At 35.8% G+C, this 23285-nt stretch overlaps 1 protein-coding gene across 1 annotated transcript in view; it reads left to right on the top strand.

Moving 5' to 3' along the window:
- GPM6A (glycoprotein M6A) overlaps nt 1–23285 on the top strand; it is a 137764-nt gene that overhangs the window by 92075 nt on the left and 22404 nt on the right. The window contains exon 2 of the mRNA XM_085221941.1: nt 17349–17541. Coding sequence (XP_085078067.1) covers nt 17349–17541 — 193 coding nt within the window. The remainder of the gene's footprint in view (nt 1–17348; nt 17542–23285) is intronic.

Genomic DNA, 23285 nt, shown 5'->3' with positions numbered 1-23285 from the left:
AAAAGACAGGACCTGAAATTTAACTTGCATCATCTTGTTTTCATTCTTGTTCTCTCACCACTTATTCTTCTTGTGTAAGTACAGTAAGGCTTTTCCTTCAATCCCTGGCTGTGTCCTACTTTCTTCACAGTCCTTTCACTTTCTTTCTTTAGTACATTGGTTCAGAATGTACATAATCCATGGAAAACAGCTGTGTCGATAAACAAGATAATCAGGGATATTGGAGAAGCTGGACACTGTGAATTTATTTATGAGGACTCTCCAGATGAAAGGAGGGAGCCCTAGCTGAAAGGCACCTGAGGTTAGGGGAATGGTAAAAATAGAATAGCTATGATCTGATGAAAGAGCACTATTATTATCTTTATTCTATTGCATGAATATGAAATATATTGTCAAATAACCATGCCTTTGTTATAAAATTAGTTTCATTAGCCTAAATAATAAAAACCGTGAAAACACTTGTCTGCATTGCAACAGAGAAAATCATGGTGACATACTTAGCCTGGTTTTCTCTGTTAGGACTTTTTTTTTTTAAGGTAATCCCATCTGCAAGTAAATTCTTACTAGAGCATCAGAATAAAACTGAGTTTCAATGGAAACTTACTAGTGAATCTTCTAGATTATGCTGCTCCTAGGAACTCTTGGTGCTACACATCATTTTCTTACCTACAGTTGTCACAAAAATCCCTATGGCTTGCAATGTATGTATTGCAGTGAAGTACAAGAGTATAGACCTGGAAATGAAAACTGCAGGAATAAAATAGAAACATTGTTTTAACTGTTTTTGGCATTGGGCCATCTCATGTGTTTTGGCCAGTGTTGTTGTAACCTTGTTTTGTTTTAGAAGTCTTCCTTAATGATAGTAAATACAAGTTTATGTTATGTTTGGCAGCCCTTAGAAATTAGACCATTTTTTCTTTGCATCAAGTGCATTATCTGTCCAGGAAGACCTTCACCTTAATGGAAAACATGATGAGTCTACTTCCTTGAGAAATGCTGCTATTCACCTGTATTTTGTTGACATTTGATTTTTTTTTTTCCAGCAAAGTGAAATGGATGTGTCTGTGTTTCAGAGTTTGTAAAACTACATCAATCACCACAGGGAAAGATGAGATCAGGAATGAAGATGGATTTTTAGGGCAGTTAGGATTCTTCCCTCTCCTTCCTTCAAATATTCGTGCTTACCTTGTTGTATGAGAAGTATTTGTATTCCTCAGAACGAGTAGCGATGATGCCATAAAAAAGAAAAACCAAGTCTCCATTTCATCTATGTTATCTGGATTCTGCATTATTTCATTGCTTGGTTTATTTAAGGGCTCCTTCAGATTCTGCTTCAGGTATTGATATCCTACTCATGGATGTGTGAAAACAGTGGGTGTTTCTATCTTAATGCTAGCAGTTGAGTTCTGTTGATTTTTGGCTGCCTCTGTATCACAAAAAAAAAAAACCCTCACGAATTTGTGAATTTCAAGGAGAAATTAAAGGAGTGTTTGGTAAAGCATATAGAATATTCCTTTATTGTTCCTGTCAAATGCTACCGCGGCCTTGAAGTAACTTCCTCTGCTTTGGAACCCTGAAGAATTGGGGCTCCCTGTACTGCAGTGCAAGAGAACAAACAAGGTAAATATCTCTCAGAAGTCATTCTAGAGACTCTAATGATGAGTCTCACTATTGCAGTGACTAATGCACTTGGGATAATTCACGACTCCTGCGTTTTTATTTTTATTTTGAATTTTCGTAAATGTTTTGTGACACAGTCATCACTGTCTCTCTAAGGAAAAGATATAATTTGCATACTTTAGCTCAGATTATTTTGGCTGTTTGAAAATTTGAATTTTGTGAACATGTCTTAAAAAAAAAATCCCTATGATTTTGAATAACTTACTGTATAGCTCAGTCCACTAATATTAGCCTGAACTGTCAGATTTCTAAGTTTGATGGAAAAAAAAAGGTGGTATTACAGATTCAGAAAAGCAAGTAATTTGAGGGTTGTTTTTTTTTTTTTTTCTGGCTATATATACCTTCTCTTGATGTGAAACACTGAAATAAAGATAAGTGAAGACGTGAGAAATTATGTAACCGTAGAAAAGAAAAGGCTTTGCCTCTAGCGTATATACTTGTTTGTATATAACTTACATATGTTTGTGTGCTCAATGTAAAAGCTAATTTTGAATCTTTGTTAGTAGTTATTTTTAAGGTAAAATTGTAGTATTGCTGGTACTCCAAATATTTACATTTCAAGATAGTCTGTACCTATGCAACTGCCTCCCTGACCATGGGTCCTGCAGCCACCCTGAAACATGCCCACTAGGAACTGGATATCTATTCAAAAAGTGACTCTACTCTGGCTGTTGTGTGGTGGCATCATTTACCACAAATTGATTTTTTTTCCATCATCTGGATGAATTTTGTTAGGTCAGGAAGCTGATTAAATCCCTGGAGGCAGCTGAATTCTTGTTCCCTGTTCTAGTGGCTTGAACCTTGCTCAATTAAAATCAATCCATGACTGAAAAACAATTCACAGAAACCTTTCTGCCATTGCACATAACATACTGATCTGTTCCCTGAGTTAAAATGAAATTGAATATTGGATTTCAATTTTTTAAGAATGCAGTGGAACGACTAATAATGAAGATAATTGTGAAAATTTCCCATGATGTTTATCTGCAGCATGTGAATTGTAGACAATTATAGTTGTTACAGCAGCAGCTAGAGCAATTTTCTCGAGTGTTCCCCAGTGATGTTTGCCTGCAGCACATACAGCTCTGAAATCTTTGTATAGGGAAGAGATCATTGGCTTTGGAAAGAACTTGCATTCTTCAACCCCCAGGTGCTCTTAGATTGGCTGTGTGTAATGGAAAGGGCTAAGGATTTACATTTAGTAAACATGGTAATAACGGTATAAATCATAGAAAGTTACTTTTACTAATACTTCAAACATTATTTGCAGTTTACTTTTTTGTCCTAGTTTTCATACATAACTTTCCATTTTCAATAGTATCCTGTACATACAATGGAAATTCTCATATCAAGTGTTTCAAAAAATTCAATAGAAAATTTGTTTACAGATTTGTCTTGTCGTCTTTGACATTTTGTTGAAATATAAATTTCATTAACTTGTCTTATTCTCTTAAGCATAGTTTTTTGCTTGTTAGTATGTTCTCACTGCTGTTGATACCTAATCAGAATAACTACACTTCTTTGAAAATTCAAGAAAAAATTCTGTTACTTTTAAAGAAGAACCTTCCTCCAGCCAACCCCCCAAAATATTGATAACTTGACTTAATAGCAATTTCTTGAAGGTAACATTTAGTGTCACTATCTTTGCTTTTTCCAAACACAAGATGCCTTTCAGCAATGGTCTATAACATTGTTTATTGATGGATTCAAAAGTTTGTGATGTTAAATGAGATTAAAAGCATTAATATACAGAGGTGTAAATAAACATTTAAATGTATCACACATTCACATACTTATTTTGAAAAACATACAAGATGGCATTCATTACTTGTCATGGAATGGTCTTCCTCAAAACTAGTCACACAACATGAGTGGGTAATCTAGATCCTCCTAGAGGATGACAGTTGCCTGCCCCATCATTGCCTATTTTCTTCATCCTTTTTCTCTCTGAGGTGTTGAAATGAGAGACATATATAAAATAATGCATTCCTTCCATTAAAGGACTATGGTTTTATTTCCAGACTGAAATGTTCAAAATAGGTAGGAGCTTTCTATTCTTTCTTTTTTTCTGTTTTATTAGAAATTATTCTGCTCTTATGGGTAATAAGTTGTGCATGCTTGTTTCCTTGAGTATCTTGGTGCCCTTGAGAAATATGGAATTTGGTAGACAAAGATTTCAGGGGAAGAGGGAGGTGAAACTGTGTTCCCACTGCTCATCCCACACAGCAGATGAGCTTGCTCTCTCTCAGCTTTGAAGAGGATGAGCAAGATTGTTGTTTGTCTCTCAGGCAAATATGCATTCACGGGGATAGAAGTAGCCAGGGTGGAAACAGCCTACAAATGAAGGGAAAAGAAAAAGCCAAAAAGAGGCTTTTAAGATAAAAGCAATGGAAAACATGGGATTGGAAGTTGCATGAGATGTGGAATAAAGATGGTGATACCAAGGAAAAGAAAGTTTTAGTTATTAACTTATCGAAGGTCCTAGGATTTTTCAGTTTGAGTTTTCCACTACTGTCAGCTAACAGTTACACAGCCTACGCACCCTATCCCTGACAGAGTTTGTAAGGAAACAGATCATTTAAGGCAGCTGAATATTTTGTATTGTCTTCAGATACCTCTTTCCTGTATGTCCTGAACAGCTGCTGAGAACAAAGCATTCAAAAATTTTCTAACTGTATTTTCATGATTTCTAAGTGTTAAGCACACATGACTGCAAGTGACATCAATAAAGTGTGTTTTGATTATATACATACATATTATATAAAAATAGATATTCTGAGAAGTCATGCTATCTGGAATGTAAGAATGGAAGCTCATTTGCAAGTTACCTGTTTATCTCTCTGTTTTGCTACCCAAAAAAGGGAGATGCTACCTTTGCTAAAATGAGAAAATTTTAAATACATAAAAGGTTTGTGGACTATTCCTATTAAACAGATGACTGCACAGAAAATTCACAGAGGAATTTTTTTTTGAGGTGCAAGATCTGGATAATGCACTAAAAAAAGAAGTGGCTTAAAGTCCAGTGGAACTCAGCCTATTTGTGAATGAGGGGAGAAGAGATGCTGCAGGATTACATTTCATTACATTTTTTTTGTAGTAGTTTTCCATTTGTGAGAAACAGCTTTGCTCAAGGATGAGGAGGTGGAGTGAGTTTTATGAATTCCAGAAGAGAGGGATGAAAAGGATACTTTTTTAGTCGTTGGATCTCTAACATTACTCTCATTTTAAAGCTAGTGGTACAATTCGATATGTTGTTTTGAATTAATGCTCTTACAAACTGTTATTGTTTCAAGCAGATCAAAAACATGGTTATAGCCACTTATATCAGATTCAATCATCATGCATGCATTATTGACACATATATTAAATATTTATAATCTATTTATCAATAATAATAAATTAATAATTTATTCATCATTCAAATCCAAATTACATGACATAAAACATAGGCAAAACATTTGAAATAACTGCTATATTTTATTAGTGTAAGAATTTAACCAAATATTTCTTTGTGTCATATTTATGGAATTACTTTTTTTCATTCCTGTATCTTTAACTTTAGAATGATTTTGAAGGATGTGATGGATGTCTCTGGTAACTCAGCTGGCAATATTTTTTTGAAGGTAACAAAGACTGACTACATTATGCCTGACTGGTTTGTATTTCAAGAAAGGACTGCTCTGTGTCAATAACTTGAATGCTTATGAACTGTTAGATTAAGATTTGCTTAATTAAGCAGCAATAAACCTAATGTACTGAGAAGTACATACTAGCTAATCACAACACTGTTTTCTCTACATTGGAGTAATACAGATCTGAATGGTGAACTATTTGGTGGATATGGAATTAATTGAATGGTGGCAGTTAGAAAGTTGTGGTCAATGGATCTGTGTCTGAGTAGAGGCTGGTAATGAGTGGTGTCCCCCACAGATCTTTCTTGGGACTGTCCTTCTTCAATATCTTTATCAATGACGGACAGTAGGATTGAGTGTACTATCATCAAGTTTGCTGATGGCACCAAGTTTTGTGGTGCTATTGTGACAATAGAGGGGAGGGACACCATACAGAGGGACCTGGACACTTGAAAAATGGGCACACAGAAATCTAATGAGGTTTAACAAGGCCAAGCATAAGATGTTGCGCTTGGGTTGAGGCAATCCCACATACAAGTAATGACCAAGAGAACTACATGAGAACAACCCTATGGAGAAGGGCTTAGGGATCCTGGTAGATGAAAAGCTGGATGTGAGCCACAAGTATGCTCTTGCAGCCTGCAAGGCTGACACTATCCTGGGCTGCACCAAAAGAGGATTAGAGAGAGGGCAGTGATTGTCCTCCTCTGTTCTGCCTCTTTTGAGGCCACATCTGGAGGTATCGTGTCCCAGCCCCTCTACAGGCGAGATGTGAAGATGTTGGAGTGGGTCCAGAGGAGGGCCACAGAGATGATCAGGAGGCTGAAGCACCTCTTCTATGAAGAAAGATCAAGGGAGTTGGAAAGAGAAGGCCCCGAGGAGACCTTGATGTGGCTTTCCAATACTTGAAGGGAGCTTATAAGCAAGAGGGACACCAACTTTTTATACAGTCTGATAGTGATAGGAAAAGGGGGGAATGGCTTTAAACTAGAAGAGAGGAGGATCAGATTAAACATTAGGAAGGAATTTTTTACTCAGAAAGTGGTGAGGTATTGGAACAGGTTGTCCAGAGAATCTATGGATACCCCAACCCTGGAGGTGTTCAAGGCCAGGTTGGATGGGATTCTGGGCAGTCTGATCTAGTGGTCAACAACCCTGCCTGCAGAAGGGAGTTGGAAGTAAATGATCTTTAAGGTCCCTTCCGGCTTCAGCCATTCCATGATTCCCTAAGGAACAGCAGCAACAATTGTGGTTGAGGAGATGGGAAGTGTTTTATAAGGAGCCTGAACTAGTACTGCTTATTCTTGCTTATACTAGTGGGACTTCACTGCTTAAGTGTTTTCTGAGGTGTTTACTCAAAAATACAATGAATTCAAGTTTCAGATGAGACCATAGTATTTGGAAATATTTGTGGTGTGATGTCACCTCCTGATCTCTATCTCCTATTCTGCATATTTTATTGAATTTATAGCGTTAATTTCCTTTTAAATTGATGAGACAGGCCATGGTTACAGTCAAGCATGTACCCATTTTCTTACATAACAAATCCTCGTGTAGGGGCATAAATGAGCCAATTTTCTTGACAAGCTGTGAGATGTGAAGCCAGGAGCTTTAACTTAAATTAGCACTTCGTTAGAGCTACAATTGACAGTGTTGGGAAAGGTGGCACAGATACCTAGAAGGAAGTATGCAGTGCACATAGGATGATCATTTATCTGTCCATCAAATAATAATATGAACAAAATTAAGTAGTGAAAAGAAAGGCTAATTTCCTGTCTGACTAGCAAGGGTAATAAAATGTTTTGCTTTAAACAGTTCAGTTCAGGATAGTTTCGTTATGTTGTTGAGACCTGTGGAGTAGGGAAGTGATGCAAAGTAGTTGTTTAGTATATATTATAAAGTAAAAGATCAAATTTGCCATCAGTACGTGAAATTAGATCTTTGGGCATTTCTCGTAATAAGATTTTACTGCCAACTTGTTGATTCTCTACTATCACAATAGCTTAGATCTGTGTTTTGCTATAAGGGACAAATTATGTAGCTTGTTTCAATATGGTACTGTTTTGTTAATGTTTTGCTATCAAGTAATTCTCATAATTTGATAGAAAATTGTCATATATGTTAAAAGAAACATGAGACCTGTGTTGGATTACTTTGGTGCAATAGGGGAAGACAACAAGCTATTTACTCACTGATAAAAGAGTGCAGGCTATTATGAGAGTACATGAATTTTTGTACTCACATAATTGATTGTTGCTGAAGTATGGCTAAGACAAAAAAAAAGAGGAGTTGAAATTGTTGTATGTGCTGGTTAATTCTTGTTTCTTTTTTGTAGTATATTCAATGCTAATTTTTTCATTTTTTCAATTTAATGTCGAGTGCTGTGATGTGTGTATCAGTTTCCCAGGAAAAGATATAGGTGGCTTTTGTTTTTCTCAGATTCAGAAGTATGAAGCACAACAGAAGCATGTTTGGTGTCTGGGCTAAGTAAGGATATATATGTGACTTCTAATCTAGAACAAATAAAGGATCTCCTCTTACTTGATGTGAAAGTGGCCATGCTGCATGCTTTGAAAAGATTGAAGACATGTTTACTTATGTTAGATATGTCTTCAAATTTAGTTGAAAACCTTTTTGTATTTGTTTTAATATCAGTTAGCCCAGATACAAAACTTATTTTTAATTTGTCTCTCAGAGATTATTATATCAGAGAGTAGAAACACAGAAATTATACATCTCTCTGCCAGGTGGATTTGCTAAATATAGTTGTTTGAATTGCACAGTGTTATTCTATTGCAGGATTCTTGAAATAGTATTTCTTCTCTAGGAAGCTTATTTCATGTTAATATCACAGTACATTAAAACTTAGAAGCAGGAGGAGGACTGACTTTTCACATGGTCTGATAGTGATAGGACAAGGGGGAATGGATTTAAACTAGAAAAGGATGAATTTATATTTGATGTTAGGTGGAAGTTCTTTACTCAGAAGGTGGTGAGGCATGGGAACAGATTGCCCAGAGAAGTTGTGGATCTCTATCCTGGAGGTGCTCTAGGCCAGGTTGGATGGGATCCTGAGCAGCCTGATCTAATGCTTCTCAATCCTGCCAACTGCAGGGGGTTGGAACTAAGATACTTCCTTTGGTCCCTTCCAACTGAAGCAACTCTACGATTTTATGATTTAAGCAGTGTACAAAAATTACAAATTCTGTTGTCCTTGTTAAATTTTAATTACCATTATTCATGACTCAGAGTAAGAGTCTATCATTGTAAGTAAGGCAGGGAGAGTTCTTTTGTTTGTTGGGTTTTTTTTGTTTGTTTTATGCTAATAGTATTATTGAAACATGCTATAGTCTGCAGTGCTCCATACTGTCCAATGAAAATAATCATGAACAGAAAGAAATTCACAGCTTGTGTATGCATTCAGAATAAAAAAAGGTGTTCTTAAATGGGTTTGTAAGGCAGTTATTTGAACGTCATAATAGTGATTGTGCTACTGTTTTCCCACTGAAAAAAAAAAAATGCTTTCCAGTGCATTTTTTTTTTCTATCTAAAGAAGTTGGTGCTTCCACAAGAAGACCTTGCAAACTAAAGAAAAAAATCTTCCATTTTATGGAACATATGAGTTTGCATCGGACTCCTGGCCTACGTTGGTCTTAATTCTCAAATCTGTAACTAAAATATCTGAAAATCTGACTTAAAGCCTTTGTCAAAACTGTGACACCTAGCAATTTAAGGTGAGTTCATCTAAAATACTAAAATGTGTATTATATTATTTAGATTTTGTTATGTATGCATGTATGTAGCAATGTAACTGCGAGCCTTTACTTTTCCAGTAAAAATGCAGAACAATCTTATGTTGGTATAAGGTAGAGAAAATAAGAGCTGACTATTTCATTTTTATTTCCTTGAGACTACTAAAAATAAAACAACACTAGAACTGAGCTGAAATAAAAACTAAGCTGATAAATTGACTCCTTTTGTTGTGATTACTGTAGACAAGTTCCCATATATCTTCTGGAATTCAAGTCAGATGAATGGCCAACTATATCACCTCTGCCTCTTCAATTGCAATTTTTTCAGCATTTAGCCCCCTAAGAAAACATCATGTTAATAAAATGATGTTGCTTTTGTCGCCAGAGGAGTCCTCATTTATGCATTCAATTTGTGCATCTCAAACACCCTAATTTTAGACTAATGTGTTCTATTTTTCCCCCCTTTTTCCTTTGAAATGGGTTTTATGGTTTTTCCTTGTTGCTGAACATTTTATTTGTAATCTGAAGACTAAACATAGTGATAAACATGATGGAAAAGCCTGGATTTGTACACTGCAATATTATCATTGTTGAGGCCTGTGCAAGGGAACTTTCCACATTTATGCTGAGATAATCCCAACATCATTCAAATAACTTAAGTCATATTCTTTGGATGATTAGAGCTTTCAACAAGCCAGAGAGCCAGAGCACAGTCAATTAAGAAAATAAATCTTTTGTTCCTTTTTTTTGTTCTTGAGAGATTAATTTCATAAGAATTCATCTGATGAGAGTTTGCAGAGATGTTGATTCTTAATATAGTTCTCTGTTTAATCAAGTTATCCTAACCAGTGCACAAAGGTTATTTCTAGAAATATATTTTATGCCAGTTAATCTAAAGATACATTTCAAAAAAGTAGCTACCTTCAATGTTCAGCATATCCTGATTATAGCTCCACTGCTTGAAGTTGTCTTTTAGGCCAAATGGGTTCTTAAAAGCAAAATGTATTGGAATAACTGTGAAGGAACGCACATTTTTAGGTATCTCAATCTATTTCTAAAAATTCTAAATAAACAAGGGTCTCTTCACAATTCCTAAGCCTTTGTCCCATTTTAAGTGTAGCAGCTGCTCTCTGTAGAATGACTTAAAAAGTCTCAATGATAATATTTTGAATTTTTACATTAGATAATTCCTGATAAGCTAAGATCCAGTATCCCTTAGTAGATAAGTCAAAGTAGATCCAGTAATACTACAGAACTCAAAGTGCAAGAGAAAACCTGTATTTTCTTTTAATTATTTCTCTTTTTCTTAAAAATACTTTTGAGATTTTCTGTGCATGTTATTCTTACTTTTCTAGAGATCAAGTTGCTTATAACAGTTTGAACAAAACACTGGTTTTAAAAAAATGTATTATGTCTGGTCAGTGTTTGGACCTGTCTTGTTAAATGACTTAATTGATGACCTGGACAACGGGATTGAGTACACTCTCAGTAAGTTTGCAGATGACACCAGGCTGGGAGGAAGTGTTGATCTAACTGGGGGATAGGTAATTCTTTAACAGTAAATATTCTTATAGAAACAAAATTTAAAGGAGAAGCCATCTCTGGGCTCAGATGAGGAAAAGTACTCAAGTTATTAGTGTTTGATATGGCAAGATGATCAACTTTTCTTCTCTTTTACTGTAGCTGTAGTATAATGGTGAGAGTGTGATGCGCCTTATTCACAGTTAGAACACAGTTATGCAGGATGTGCCTGCAGCACAGGTTTTCCAGATAGCAGTACAAGAATGGTCTTTTTTTAGTGGTTCTGAAATGTTGCTTTCTCATATTTGCAGCTTTGCTAAGCTTCTTCTCAGATGCCTTGTCTATCCTCTGTAGCTGGGACAGCATCAGGAGAGTTAGATTGTTTCTGCCTGTTGTTCTCTCCTGTGATGTGTTTAGAGCTTTCATGCCAGCAGGTTCTTTTTTTCTTAAGTGAAATTAGAACAAAATTTGAATGGAAACCAAAGGAAGATTTATTGACAAAATATGAAATACAGTTAAAAATTTCAAATACTATGTGCTGCTTCAAGCAAACAGTTTGATCACACAACTTGAAGACGAAGAAGTGAAGATACAGTTTGCGTCATATGAAAATCTGTATTTATTTTTATCATGAGTGGTACTCATATTCCTCGTTACTCAGTGTCTCACTTCAATTTATAGGAGAGAGATGAGGTTCTTTTAATATATGTATACCCGGCATGAGATTAAGAAACAACGGTTAGTCCAACCAGTCTATTACAAATCCTAATCAGAGACATGGGGAAGGGAAGGAGGGCAATAGAAAAGATCGGAGAGAAGCAAGAATCGCATAAAGCGGAGATAGTCACCACCAGGATCCAGCAGCGGTCCCGTTGCACGACGTTTTGAAGGTCCGAGGAGAAAGCAGCAGGAGGGGAGAGCAGCAGTGTGGCTGGCCTTGGGCAGCAAGCATGTAGCAGGAAGAAGTTGCATGTAGCAGGTGGAAGCAGCGGGGCTCAGGTAGCAGGCCCAGGAGAGTCCGTCAGCATGCAGGAATTCTGTATTGAGGAATCTGATGGTAGACACCTTGGTTCTTTTTTAGCATCGTGGTAGAGTGCAGAGCAAGTCCAGGAGGGAGAGAGGCAGGTCATGAGGCTTCTCGTGGCAGAAACATCCTCTTCCTGAGGAATCTGTTGCCAGCAAACCTCAACCTCATGATTGTAGGTCCCCTTTTTATTCTTCTTCTTCTGCTAACATGGCATTCCTGGGCGCTTGGGTAAGAGCCATGGGCAGCACCTCCTCAGATGGCCATCTTCCTTGAGATAAGCCCACACAAAAGACTGCTTCACGGCCATTGATCTGCAGCTTATCTCTCTCTTGTTGCCCCTGGTCTTGTCCATCTGTGTCCCACAGACAAAGGATTTCACAACCCTTGCCTAGGGCTTGTCCATCAGTGTTCTCCAGACAAAAGATTTCTCAACCCTTGCCCAGGACTTGCTTGGACTTAATCATCTGTGTCCCCAGCAAGCTTTGAGACAATGATGTAAAAGAATAATCTCTTACCATCAGCAGAACGTTTTTTCTTCCTTACAGTTATATCAACTGAATGTGTAAATAATATCTACTTTATTTACATATGTGGCTAATGTTAAAACTGATTTTAGATCCCGAGTTCTGAAAACATACACGTCCATGCGCTTGATGAACATGTAATTTAATTTACTTCACTGTTGCACAGAATCACAAGATGGTTGAAGTTGGAAGGAATGACTTAACTAGTCCAACCCCCCTGCTATAAAATGTGTTGACTCTTTTTTTCAGAGGTATGTGTTTTGATGGGTCAAGTCAAATATGACATAACATAGCCTTAGTTCATGAGATTAAGGTTAGATTAGCAAAATTCAGAACTAAATCTGCATTGTTTTATGATGATCTGATGAACTATATTTGAGTTTGTCATGAAAGCTGCATGTCTAGTGGTACAGGATTCACTTACTCTGCTATCCTGCTTTCTAATATTAGATAGAAAATTATTTAAGACATATAGATAAATAAAAATGTCATGTAAGTGTTATATGATCATCTAGAGTACTTGCTAATTTTGGAGATGTAGTTACCTGTGATAAGTAATGAATTCTTGTTAAAGTTCTATCTGAAAATGTCTTGTGAAGGAGAAATGAAACAAATCTGAAAGATCTTTCTGTACTGTTTTTTTTTTTCTTCTGTTTATTTTTTCCATAAAATTCTGGGTTGATTGAGTTTTCTATAACAGTTTATTTAGAAGATAGTAACATAATTGCATTCTGAATCTGGTTATACTACTGATCTAAATTTCACTTTCACAAATGTATGCGGTAAAAGACATGTCCTAAATCTCTTTTATCTGTCTACCTGTCTGTCTATCTGTTTATTTAATGTACTGGCCAGAAATAAAATTTTTGTTTTATCCATCAGTTATGGATGCTGCCTGCGGTGAAAGAATTCACATATAACTAAGACAAAAACAAAGAGATGGTTATGGTAGTGGGATCTGTGTATAATTAGTATGTAAATCACAATCATAACCTCATCTTATGCTTAAGATCTTAATACTTTCCTTTCTTAATGTAGAGAAGAGATCATATAAACAGACAAGGTGAAGTTATGTTTGGCTGGTGTTCCTGAATACATTAGAATATTTGCCTGATAAAAGCAACAATACAAAGTGGAAGAATTGTGAATGGTTTGTCTGAACAAAGACAGTACAAAGAAAGTTTTATAAGCCTTTTAAAGCAGAATTTTTTTCTTTTATTGAGAAAAATTACTGATAATGGACAGTAAGGATTGTACTAAGAGGAGATGAGGTGGTTGTGTGTGAGACCTTTGCTGACTGAAAAGTAAATACATGAAAAGCAACCTTAATAAGCACTATTTGGATACCTAAATGTAGTCAGTATTTGGATTTTGACTTTATCCACATAACATAAGATTCCTTGTCTTGCCATCTTTGTTATTTTCTCTGTGCAGTGACTTATCAAAAAATGTGATTTGATGCAGTTCTTCATATTGGAAGTTTCAAAGAAGAATGCTAATTTGAATTACTTCCTATGGCTTATGTAGAAATATATAGTTCCACCAGATCTAGACTTCTGCCTGAGGGAGAATATTGGAAAACATCATAATAAGAGTAAATGCTGACATTTGAGATTAAATAGGTTTATTTTGTAGAGTGAGCTGTTTGAAAGTGCTTATGTCTTTATTTCCAGAGGAAAACAAACATCAAAGCAGTGTGCACTTTTTTTTTTATCTTTCCTAGTAATTATTTCTGTGTCTGTGTGTTCTAGCTATCTTGTGAAGATGATGTTCAGAGCCCTGAATGACTGTCTCTCTCACACAGACATATACTATACACACGTGGTACAGCTGAGTCACATTCTGTACTGGTTCAATAGTATTGTGCTAGTTAAAATAGCATTTCTATTGTTCTGTTACTAAACATCTATTTTTACATTCTGAATAGCTGAAATAAAGAATCAGAGGAAATGTAACCTGAAGCACATTACCTTTTGTGGTGTATGATTGATGAGCAATATCCATTTTAACGTCTTAGTCCTGACACACTGCTTTTCTTTAGTTTTTATTTGGTTTGACAACATTGAAAACTCTAGCATTACTCATGAAGTAAGTAGTTAGAAAGGTAATAGACATGAGGAAGAGCTGAATAAGTTAAAAAGGTTTTAAAGGATAAACAATTATTTGAAAGCTACATGTTTAAAGGAAATTTTCTGATGATTCCTCAGTTAGAAACAAATTCTTGAATTGGTAAAATAGACTGTTATAGAAGTTTCTGTCAAAGGCTTACAAGTGTGAGAAATGGTGAGATAGGAACAGAAGCAATTTTTCTAATTCACAAATTATAATTTTTTCAGTTACCTTTTAAAATTTAAACAATTTTAAAAATATTGATTTAATTTCTGATAAAATTTAGAAAGCACTTTATTACATCTATTTTTGCTCATCTCTACTAGTCACTATAATATATCACTCTGCTATGCCATATATATCACTTTGCTATGCTATTTCATGGTAATATATGTTTTACTGTAATAGAGCCAAAGTAATATTATTTACATGAGATTTTTTATGCAGTTTATGGGATCAGATTCTGTCAGCTGTCACTGGACTGGTGGGTCAGATTCAGCAGCTTCAGGAGGCAGCGCGAAGATGACTGTTTCCAGATAACAATACTCATAGTACTAATATAGCACTCGTACCTGACTAATTTAGCAGTCGTATCTCAATCATGTTTATTCTAATTCAGAATATTAGCTGGTTTTGTTCCTATCTTGTCATTTCTTTAGCTTTCTCACTCCCATTTTTCCTGTTTCTGAAGATGAAAAAGAAATCTTTTGGAAATTAATTTCTTCCTCCTTGCCTCACACCACTGCAATATTAAGGAATACTCTCTAAAGTCCATGTGTCCCTGTAAATGTTTAGGTACAGCTTACTTTTTCATTTTTAACATTTCAGGCCCTAGTACCTCATTCCCAGTGTCACTCTACTTACTGTCATCTCTCCCTCATTACTATTTCTTACAATGCTGAGCGGTATAAAGTACTAATTTCCAAAGGTTTTTTCTGCCCTTATGCTGTGCTGAAAATTGCAATGGGCATTTTTCATTAATCTCAGCAATCAAACATCTATCTATTTCCCTGTCTTCCTTGCTCTCTCTCTCTCTATATATATTGAATATGTATTTCTTATTTTCTATGTCTATTAGACAGTAGATTAGCCAGTGCAGGATCCACAAACAGTATTTGTGTTGGATTTTAAACTCTGAGGAACTAGTTATAGGTATTGTTTGTTTACCTGCCAAGCAGCTAAACATGACTTGCTAGGACAAAAAAATGAAGAGAAATAACAGTAATGATAATATATATACACATACACATATATAATCACGTGTGCATATACACAAAACAAGTGATGCACAACACTGTTGCTCTCCACTTACCACATGATCCCCAGCCACTCCTTGAGTAGAGGCTGTCCCTTTGGCCAACTCACCTTGATGTTTGGTTTGGTGGGTTTTTTTTGTTTGTTTGTTTTTTTGCGTGATTTCATATGGAATGGAATATCTCTTTGACCCATTTGGATCAACTGTCCTGGTTCTGTTCCCTCTGATCTCAGTGAGCCTCCCCAGCTCCCTCACTGGCAGGGCAATAAGAGAAGCTTAGAAAATGTCCTTGGCTCTGTGCAACACCGCTCAACAGCAACTAAAACATTGCTGTGTAATTAACGTTTTTCTCCTAAAGCCAAAACAAAGCATCATACCAGACTCTATGAAGGAAAATCAACACTGTCTCTGCTGAAATCAGGACAACTGTTCAGAGATTTTGATGTGTATAAACAGCTGCTAAATATATATATGATAAACAGATTGTCATTTGTTCATTAAGAGCAGAAAATGAATGTTTGAACAGACAGAGGAAATGACTATTTTGATTATCTGGACTAAAAGAAACAAGAATCTGCATGATAAAATACAGAATTACATGTAGAAGCTACATGTACTTTAAGGTAGACATATTTTATTTAAAAAATGTCTTTTTGCACTTATGTTGTTGCTGTTTCACTATAACTCTGGTATTCCTATAATTTAACCTGAGGTTTTGGGAGCATCTTAAAATACACTGACTCACACCTGCTGAACATCATATATATAATCTTTAATTGGCAATCGTTGACACATCCATTTAAAATCTATAAGCCTCCTCCTGTTTTCCATCTAAATCTTTTGTGGCACAAGCTAGCAATTATTAGGAGAAAATAAAGCTTCTAGCTATTGAGTCAGTGCCTTTCTTCAGGATTTTCTCCTGTTCCAGATCAGCTTCCTTAATACCTACAATTCTGTCTGCCCTCTCCCTGCTATAGGTTCCTGCCTTTTCTGTCCTTCCAAAAGTTAACAGGCAGGGCTTTATAGGATGTGAAAGTTGTTATGGGATTGCTGAGATTTGACAGGACAAGAGATTGCTGCATTTGTGAAACTTATTGTCAAGTAAGGCAAGGTAGTGCCAAAAACTTGAGAGCCCTTGGTCCAAAGTGAGCATTGGCTTAGAACTTGATGGAGGGAGGAAAGATTGGCCTGGTATAATCAAAGGGCAATTGCTCCCACTCTAGAAACATTGCACGGGGTAAAATAAGTTGGGAGATAATTCAGCTTCTACAATTATTCTGTACTTTTTTAGTGGTGTTGTAATCTGTGCCTTTTTAATGTGGTATCTTCCTCTATTATTATTAAATATCTTAGTGACATATGAAGAGTTGGTTGCATCCTCAAAATGGTGCTATGGGGTGGAAAAATTCTGTTGTCACTATCTGCAGATGAAAAAAATGTTTGGTGATGGAGGGAACTGAATTGGATGCTCCCTGTGGTTTTCCCATTATTGAGGATCCTTCTCAGAAATCCGATAGCAACAGGAGTTGTGAATATTGGAGTAACCTGGAATTGACTCTGTAATCTGCTCTGAATCAAAGTATGGAACTATACAAGGAATAATACAGTATTGAACATTCCGTGTTAATCAGCTGGCCTGTCTATATTTAATAGGCCACATAGAAACTAAGAAAGTTCAAAAGTTGAATTAACCTGTGTCCTCTCACAGATTTTATGAAATTATGGGTTTTTATACCTGATCTAATCTGTCTTTGGCCTGCCACCTTCAATTTACGCATTTCTCAAGATGAAAAAAAATTTTTTTTCTTTTCCTTGATATATCAACAAAAAACTTTTCTTTTTTTGTAGGATGCTTTGAGTGTTGCATCAAATGCCTGGGAGGCATTCCCTATGCATCTTTGATTGCTACCATACTGCTGTATGCTGGTGTTGCACTGTTCTGTGGTTGTGGACATGAAGCACTTTCAGGAACTGTCAACATTCTGCAAACCTACTTTGAGATGACAAGAGCTGCAGGAGATGTTATTGATGTCTTCACTATGTAAGTTACTACCTTCTTTTAATTGTTTCCTTTTAAAACTGCTGAAAAATTCTAGAGAGGGATATGAATTTGAGTTAAGAAATGTGTTACAGTATAAAAATCATAGAAAATTTGAGTAAGCTTACTGGATAGAATTCTGATAGAGCTGATATTTTTATTGATTACAAACCATTTATAATGCTTTTTAATATCATTTAAGACCAAAATTACTTCATATACTATTAGGCCTTTTCAATATGCTTGTTTTCATCTTGTGAAAACTTCTTCTCTGAAATGTGTAAAATTTTCCTCTTTGCAGTTCAAATAGATGCAGAAGGAGTGTGTCACATGTAGCAGATTACTTCTCTGAATAAATGCAGTAAGGAAGTAACTGAAGTGCTCTATAGAACTTCAGTTCTTGAAGTGTTAAATGTTTTCCCTGGTTTTCCTAGAATTCATATTTTGAAGGGGTCATGCTCTACTCCTGAAAAACTTATTACCAGAAAATCTTCGTAAAAAGTTTGCAATACTACTTTTGTCAGGAGTCTCCTTCAGTTTAGTAAATTAACTATATTTAATAATGAAGTAAATTATAAATAAAATTTATAATCTTGTTCCCTCTTTATAATATTTTTATCTTGGATATTTGAATTCCAAAATCCTATCTAGCTCATACTCCTAACTGAAACTGAAGAATCTTATCCACAATTCTTTAAACCTTTTCTTTCTAAATGTTTTTTGAAGAAGTGTTTTGATCATCCATTGCACTGAGTGACAGCACCACACATTGCTACAGGTTTATGGATAGAGTGGCTGTATGGAGGAAAAGGATCTGGAGATATCAGTCAGCAACCAGCTGACCAGGAGCCAGCCATATGCCTAGGTGGCCAAGTAGACTAATGATATCCTGGCTTGAATTAGAAATAACAGTACAAGAGTAGTGTGTTTAGTTTTGGGCCTCTCACTGCAAGGTGGACATTAAAGCCCTCTAGCATGTCCAAAGAGGGGCTGTGAAGGATCTGGAGCACAGGTCTTATAAGTAGCAGCTGAAGGAACTGGGATTGTTCAGTCTGGAGAAGAGGAGGCTTGGGGAAGAACTTATTACTCTCTGCAAACTCCCTTAAAGGCAGTCATAATGAGGAGGAGATCAGCCTCTTTTCCCGGGTAACAGAGGATGAAAGGTAATGGCCTTAAATTGTGCCACAGAATGTTCAGGTTGGAGAATAGAAAAAATTTCTTGGAAAGAGTGATGAGGTATTGGAACAAGCTTCCCAGCGAGCGATGAGGTCACAGTCCCTGGAGACTTTCAGAAAGTGGCACTTAGGTGTGGCGCTTAGGAACGTGGTTTAGTGGACATGGGTTGAGAGTTGGAGTAGACTGTCTTAGAGGTCTTTTCCAACTTTAATGATTCTATGATTCACAGTGTATGTAAGGATAAACTGTTTCTCTCTTCCACTATGGAGGAAGAGATGGTATCAGAGGAAACTAGTAGGTGTCAGATTCAAAAGGCACTACCAGTGATGTTTTTTTCAATTAAGTAGCAGACTTATCCAGCCTAGGAAGTCCCAAAGGCTGGAGGAGCATTGGAAGTTGAACTACTGACTTCTGTGTTCTTAGTCTTTTACATCTATTTTTTGAGATACGAAATTGAACTAGAAAATTGTGCAATCTGACTTGGTGCCACTATTTTCACAACATTTCATGTGTTTCATGAATCTGAAATCTTGTGTGGTGCTGTATCATCAACATCCTCCCCAGAACTTGTCAGAATGTTAGCAGTTTTGTTTCTGAAATTAGTCAGAAGGGAGAATTTACCAAATAAGTATGTCTTGCTTCACCGCATAAAAATTTATTCTCCTTAGGACTGAGAAATTTAAATGTTCTTGTATGATAATATATTAGGTTCATGGGAAGTATGTGACTTCTGCTTTGAGCTTTTTGTCTTGTCACTTAGAATAATGGGTCTGACTTAACTTGGCAGCTAAGGTTCATTGTTATCCTAAATAAAAGGTCAGTCTTTTTATTAGGCTCTAACTTACTTTATTAGTCCCTAAGGAAGCCATTAGTGTGGAACAGCCACAAGTCAGTGCTTTCTCTTCATGGCAAATTTTCCAGCTTCCCTCTGTCAAATTCTTAAGTGAAAATATATCAGTCAGGAAGCCTCATTGTTCAAATGCAGACAATTCACTGAAATGACTAAGGAGCTGCAGATGAGATTATTATTTTTTTTTCATCTGTTCATTTACTTAAATACATCCTAAAGCTAATTATTTCCTTGGAAGACCTATTAGGGTCAAAAGTTCTGTTCATTGAATAGTGAGAGATATCTCTGAAATTATGTCTTAAAGTTGTTTAAAGTGGATAAACTGTGTGATTCTCAAAGATGTTGGCATATCAATTTTCCACATACTAAAAGGGATAGTACTCTAACTTTTAAAATAATCTTGTATGCTGAAACAGTTCTTGATGTTTTGTCATAATTATTGATTGAGTTACAGTTGGCAATACAAAAGTTCTATGGTAATTATATTCCTTTGAAAGACCAAAAAGCAGAGAAAAAAATATGTAATCAGAACAAGCAGTGTAGTTTCTACATTCTTAAAACTGTGTATGCCAAAATGGACATCTAACACAGTTGTTTATTTTTCTGATTTCAAATAATAAGAATGAAAAGATACAGTGGGGTGTTCTGCTAAATTACTGCTGGACTATTTAAGATATTTTGGCTCTTAAAGTTTCTGCTACTCTGAAGCTGCCCTGGAGTCTGTCCCTTGGTGATGAATGTGTGCGGGTAATGTCCCAGTGGAATGAAGTGTGTTCTGTTTCATCACATCTATGATTGCTATCTATATTTTTATTAGCCTGCTGGATTTTGAATGCTATTCAATATAAAATTCAATTCATATCCTAGAACTACTTATGCAGGTGGTGAGAGACAAAGGCTTTCTTAGCCACACTTAGAACTACTGCATTTGTTCTGAGCTCAAATAACACAGTTCACAAGGCATTTTTTATAGTTACTCATTGCAATTTAAAAGGAGTAAGCCCCTATAGAGAATGCAACTTCTCTCCAAAGAATAAACAAAGGAGGTCTGAAGCACCCTTTATGTTCCTGAAAATGAAACCCAAAGTACCTAAATCCAACAAAGCCATTCAGAAATGTCCACATCACAGCAGCAGCAGAAAAATTTTTATATCAGAGCCGTGAGGGACTGCTATCCATTACTGTCCTCACAAGGCCTCCTCTGGGACCTCCCACACCCTGCTCAATTCAGTCAGTCCTTATCTATCACAGTTATGGGCCTGGAGATGCCCCAGCTGCCCTGGCCATGAGGTTTAGCCTTACCAGCCCCGTGGCCCACATCCTACACAGCACTCTGATGCGTAGGGAGGCCCGAATTCATTAATGATCTACAATGAGTGTCTCAAGTCCCCTCTGAGTGATCTGCCCTTGGGGGTTCAGCCAAGAATATTAATAAGTAGTAAATTTTCACAATTTGGAAAAAAAGGAGTATGAGTTTTGCAACTTGTTTTAAAATTCCTTAAATGTGAGACAGTGAAATTAATTTCCTCAAATTTGTGACTTTGTTTCCAAGTTGAAATATGGAACATCACTGTCAATACTTCTTAGACCTTTGAGACATCCTGCAGAGACATTGGGTGGGGTGGAGATAGTGCTTTTAGAGCAACGAGTTACGGTAATGCATGATCTTTTGATTGCTTATTTGGAAAACAAACAAGAAATCTTTGCCTATAATGTGCTAAAAACAATAGGTTCTAAAAACATTATGTTCTAAAAATCAATAAAGATTTTATTAAGAGAACTTTGTCTCTGAAGTACTGGCTTGCAGCCTGGCTTAAGCTACTTCAGGGTGTTGTGGGCAAAACAGATATCTATGCTCTGTTCTAAGCTGTGTTTGGGGTGTGAATTCCTTCAAACTGATATGGAGTGACTATTTCAGTTTCTTGTGATTCGAAGAGATTCTCAGAAAATAAATAAATAAATAATATATATATATAAAAAAAATATTATGTATATAAGGTGGCTTAATTTATCCTGAAAATTGCTTTTATAGTATTCTAACCATAAGAGGTCAATGGTTTATGTTGCATACTTTGTCAGTTAACAGTTCTGCAGACTTCACTGAGGCTGAATAACGTACTTCAGGTAGGTATGGTATTCAGTTGTTACTCTAATAACTTAATAACCTGCAGTGGACAGTATATCTACAAAGCAATGGGTACTTGGTTCACTATATCACTGACTTAGACAAGATTCCAAAGTCAGGAGAAATTGGTGGACAATTGTCAAACATATATTTTTTGAACTCCATTGTTACATTTTTCTGATGGTTGGAGCAAATTTTAGAAGCCAGTCTTTAGGCAATCAACAGCACAAGGTACATTTGGTGTATTTCCCAACAGCATATTTTCACAGTTCTTTTTTCACTGTGCAAGGCCAGTTAGTACCATCTGTCACATATTCGCGAAACATAGGCCATGAAACAAGGGAATTAAGCTCTTAGAGTAGAAAATGAAGAAACCTTCCTGGTAGAAATGATAACCTTTTCCTACTATAGTTAGTGCTACTTCAGGTCGTGGCAAATTCACTTCATTTTAAAGCTGTGACAACAAGTAGTTAACTAAATGAAATTACTATTCGTAAATCCACTGTTACTATCCTTGGTGTTGTATGCGCTGTGGATGCTCCACGGAATCCATCTTACAGATAAAAAAATTCTTTTAAAAATACTAAAGCCTCTGGTTTGTATTCTGAAGCATCCGGGTTTGATGCTTGCTGATAACCTTCCTGTCAGTTGGAATGTATTCATGATTCATTAAAAGGGTATTATTTAATAAAAGATGTGTTTGTGCAGCTGCTTTGATTTGAAGAAAAAGAAGAACATTCAAAGAAGCTTTTATATCCCCCTACCATGTTCTCATACTGTTTGAAAACAGAGTTTAGGAAGGTAAATGAATGGATGTTATTCTGATCTTTTGTTTTTCTTCATTTGTGTTGATTTTGCAGTTATCAAAAGTTAAATATTGGTACAACTAAAAATAGCCTTTTTATTATTAATATTGCATTAATATTAATGGCATTCTGTGAAAGGTATTACAATATTTGTAGTAAAGGCTAACTGATATGAAATACAATATTTATAAATATTTGAATTAGATCATGTGATATTTCTGTTTTAGTCATCTACCTGGTATACAATAGTACTGTATGTGTTCATTCTTTTACAGAAGTCTGTTTTTCTACAAATGTGAACATTTAAACACTCCATACTATCGGAAATGAAAGTTGTAAGGCTCTGTCAGGATTATCAATTGCAAGCTTATGCAATTCTGTTTCATAATATGTTTAGAAACAATAGTTCAAAGACTGGGGAGGTACCAGTAAAAATGTGTTCATTTCATGAAGTAGACTAATAAGTTCGTGAGCACATATGAATGTCAGCAGAATGGTCTTATGTAAATAATATCTAGTCTTTGTGCAAATACAGTCCATTACTTTTAGGCAGGCAAATATATTATTTAATATATATGAATCAGCTTTCTTTCTTAGTTATGTGGAATTTTAGATTGTCTGTAATCACTGTGTGCCTTTTTCAGCAGGCAGTTCATTTTCATCTGATTTTTTTTTCCCATCCTAGTTTAGTTTACACAGTTTAAGCATGTGAAATGGAAAGCATATATTCCTATGTAATGTACATATCTCTAAATACTTTTCATGTGCTATGTGAATCTAAGATAACCGG

Source organism: Meleagris gallopavo, chromosome 4 (assembly GCF_905368555.1).
Source record: "Meleagris gallopavo chromosome 4, MGAL_WU_HG_1.1, whole genome shotgun sequence".
In the NCBI taxonomy this organism is placed as follows: Eukaryota; Metazoa; Chordata; class Aves; order Galliformes; family Phasianidae; genus Meleagris; species Meleagris gallopavo.
This window is presented reverse-complemented; position numbering and strand designations above follow the sequence as displayed.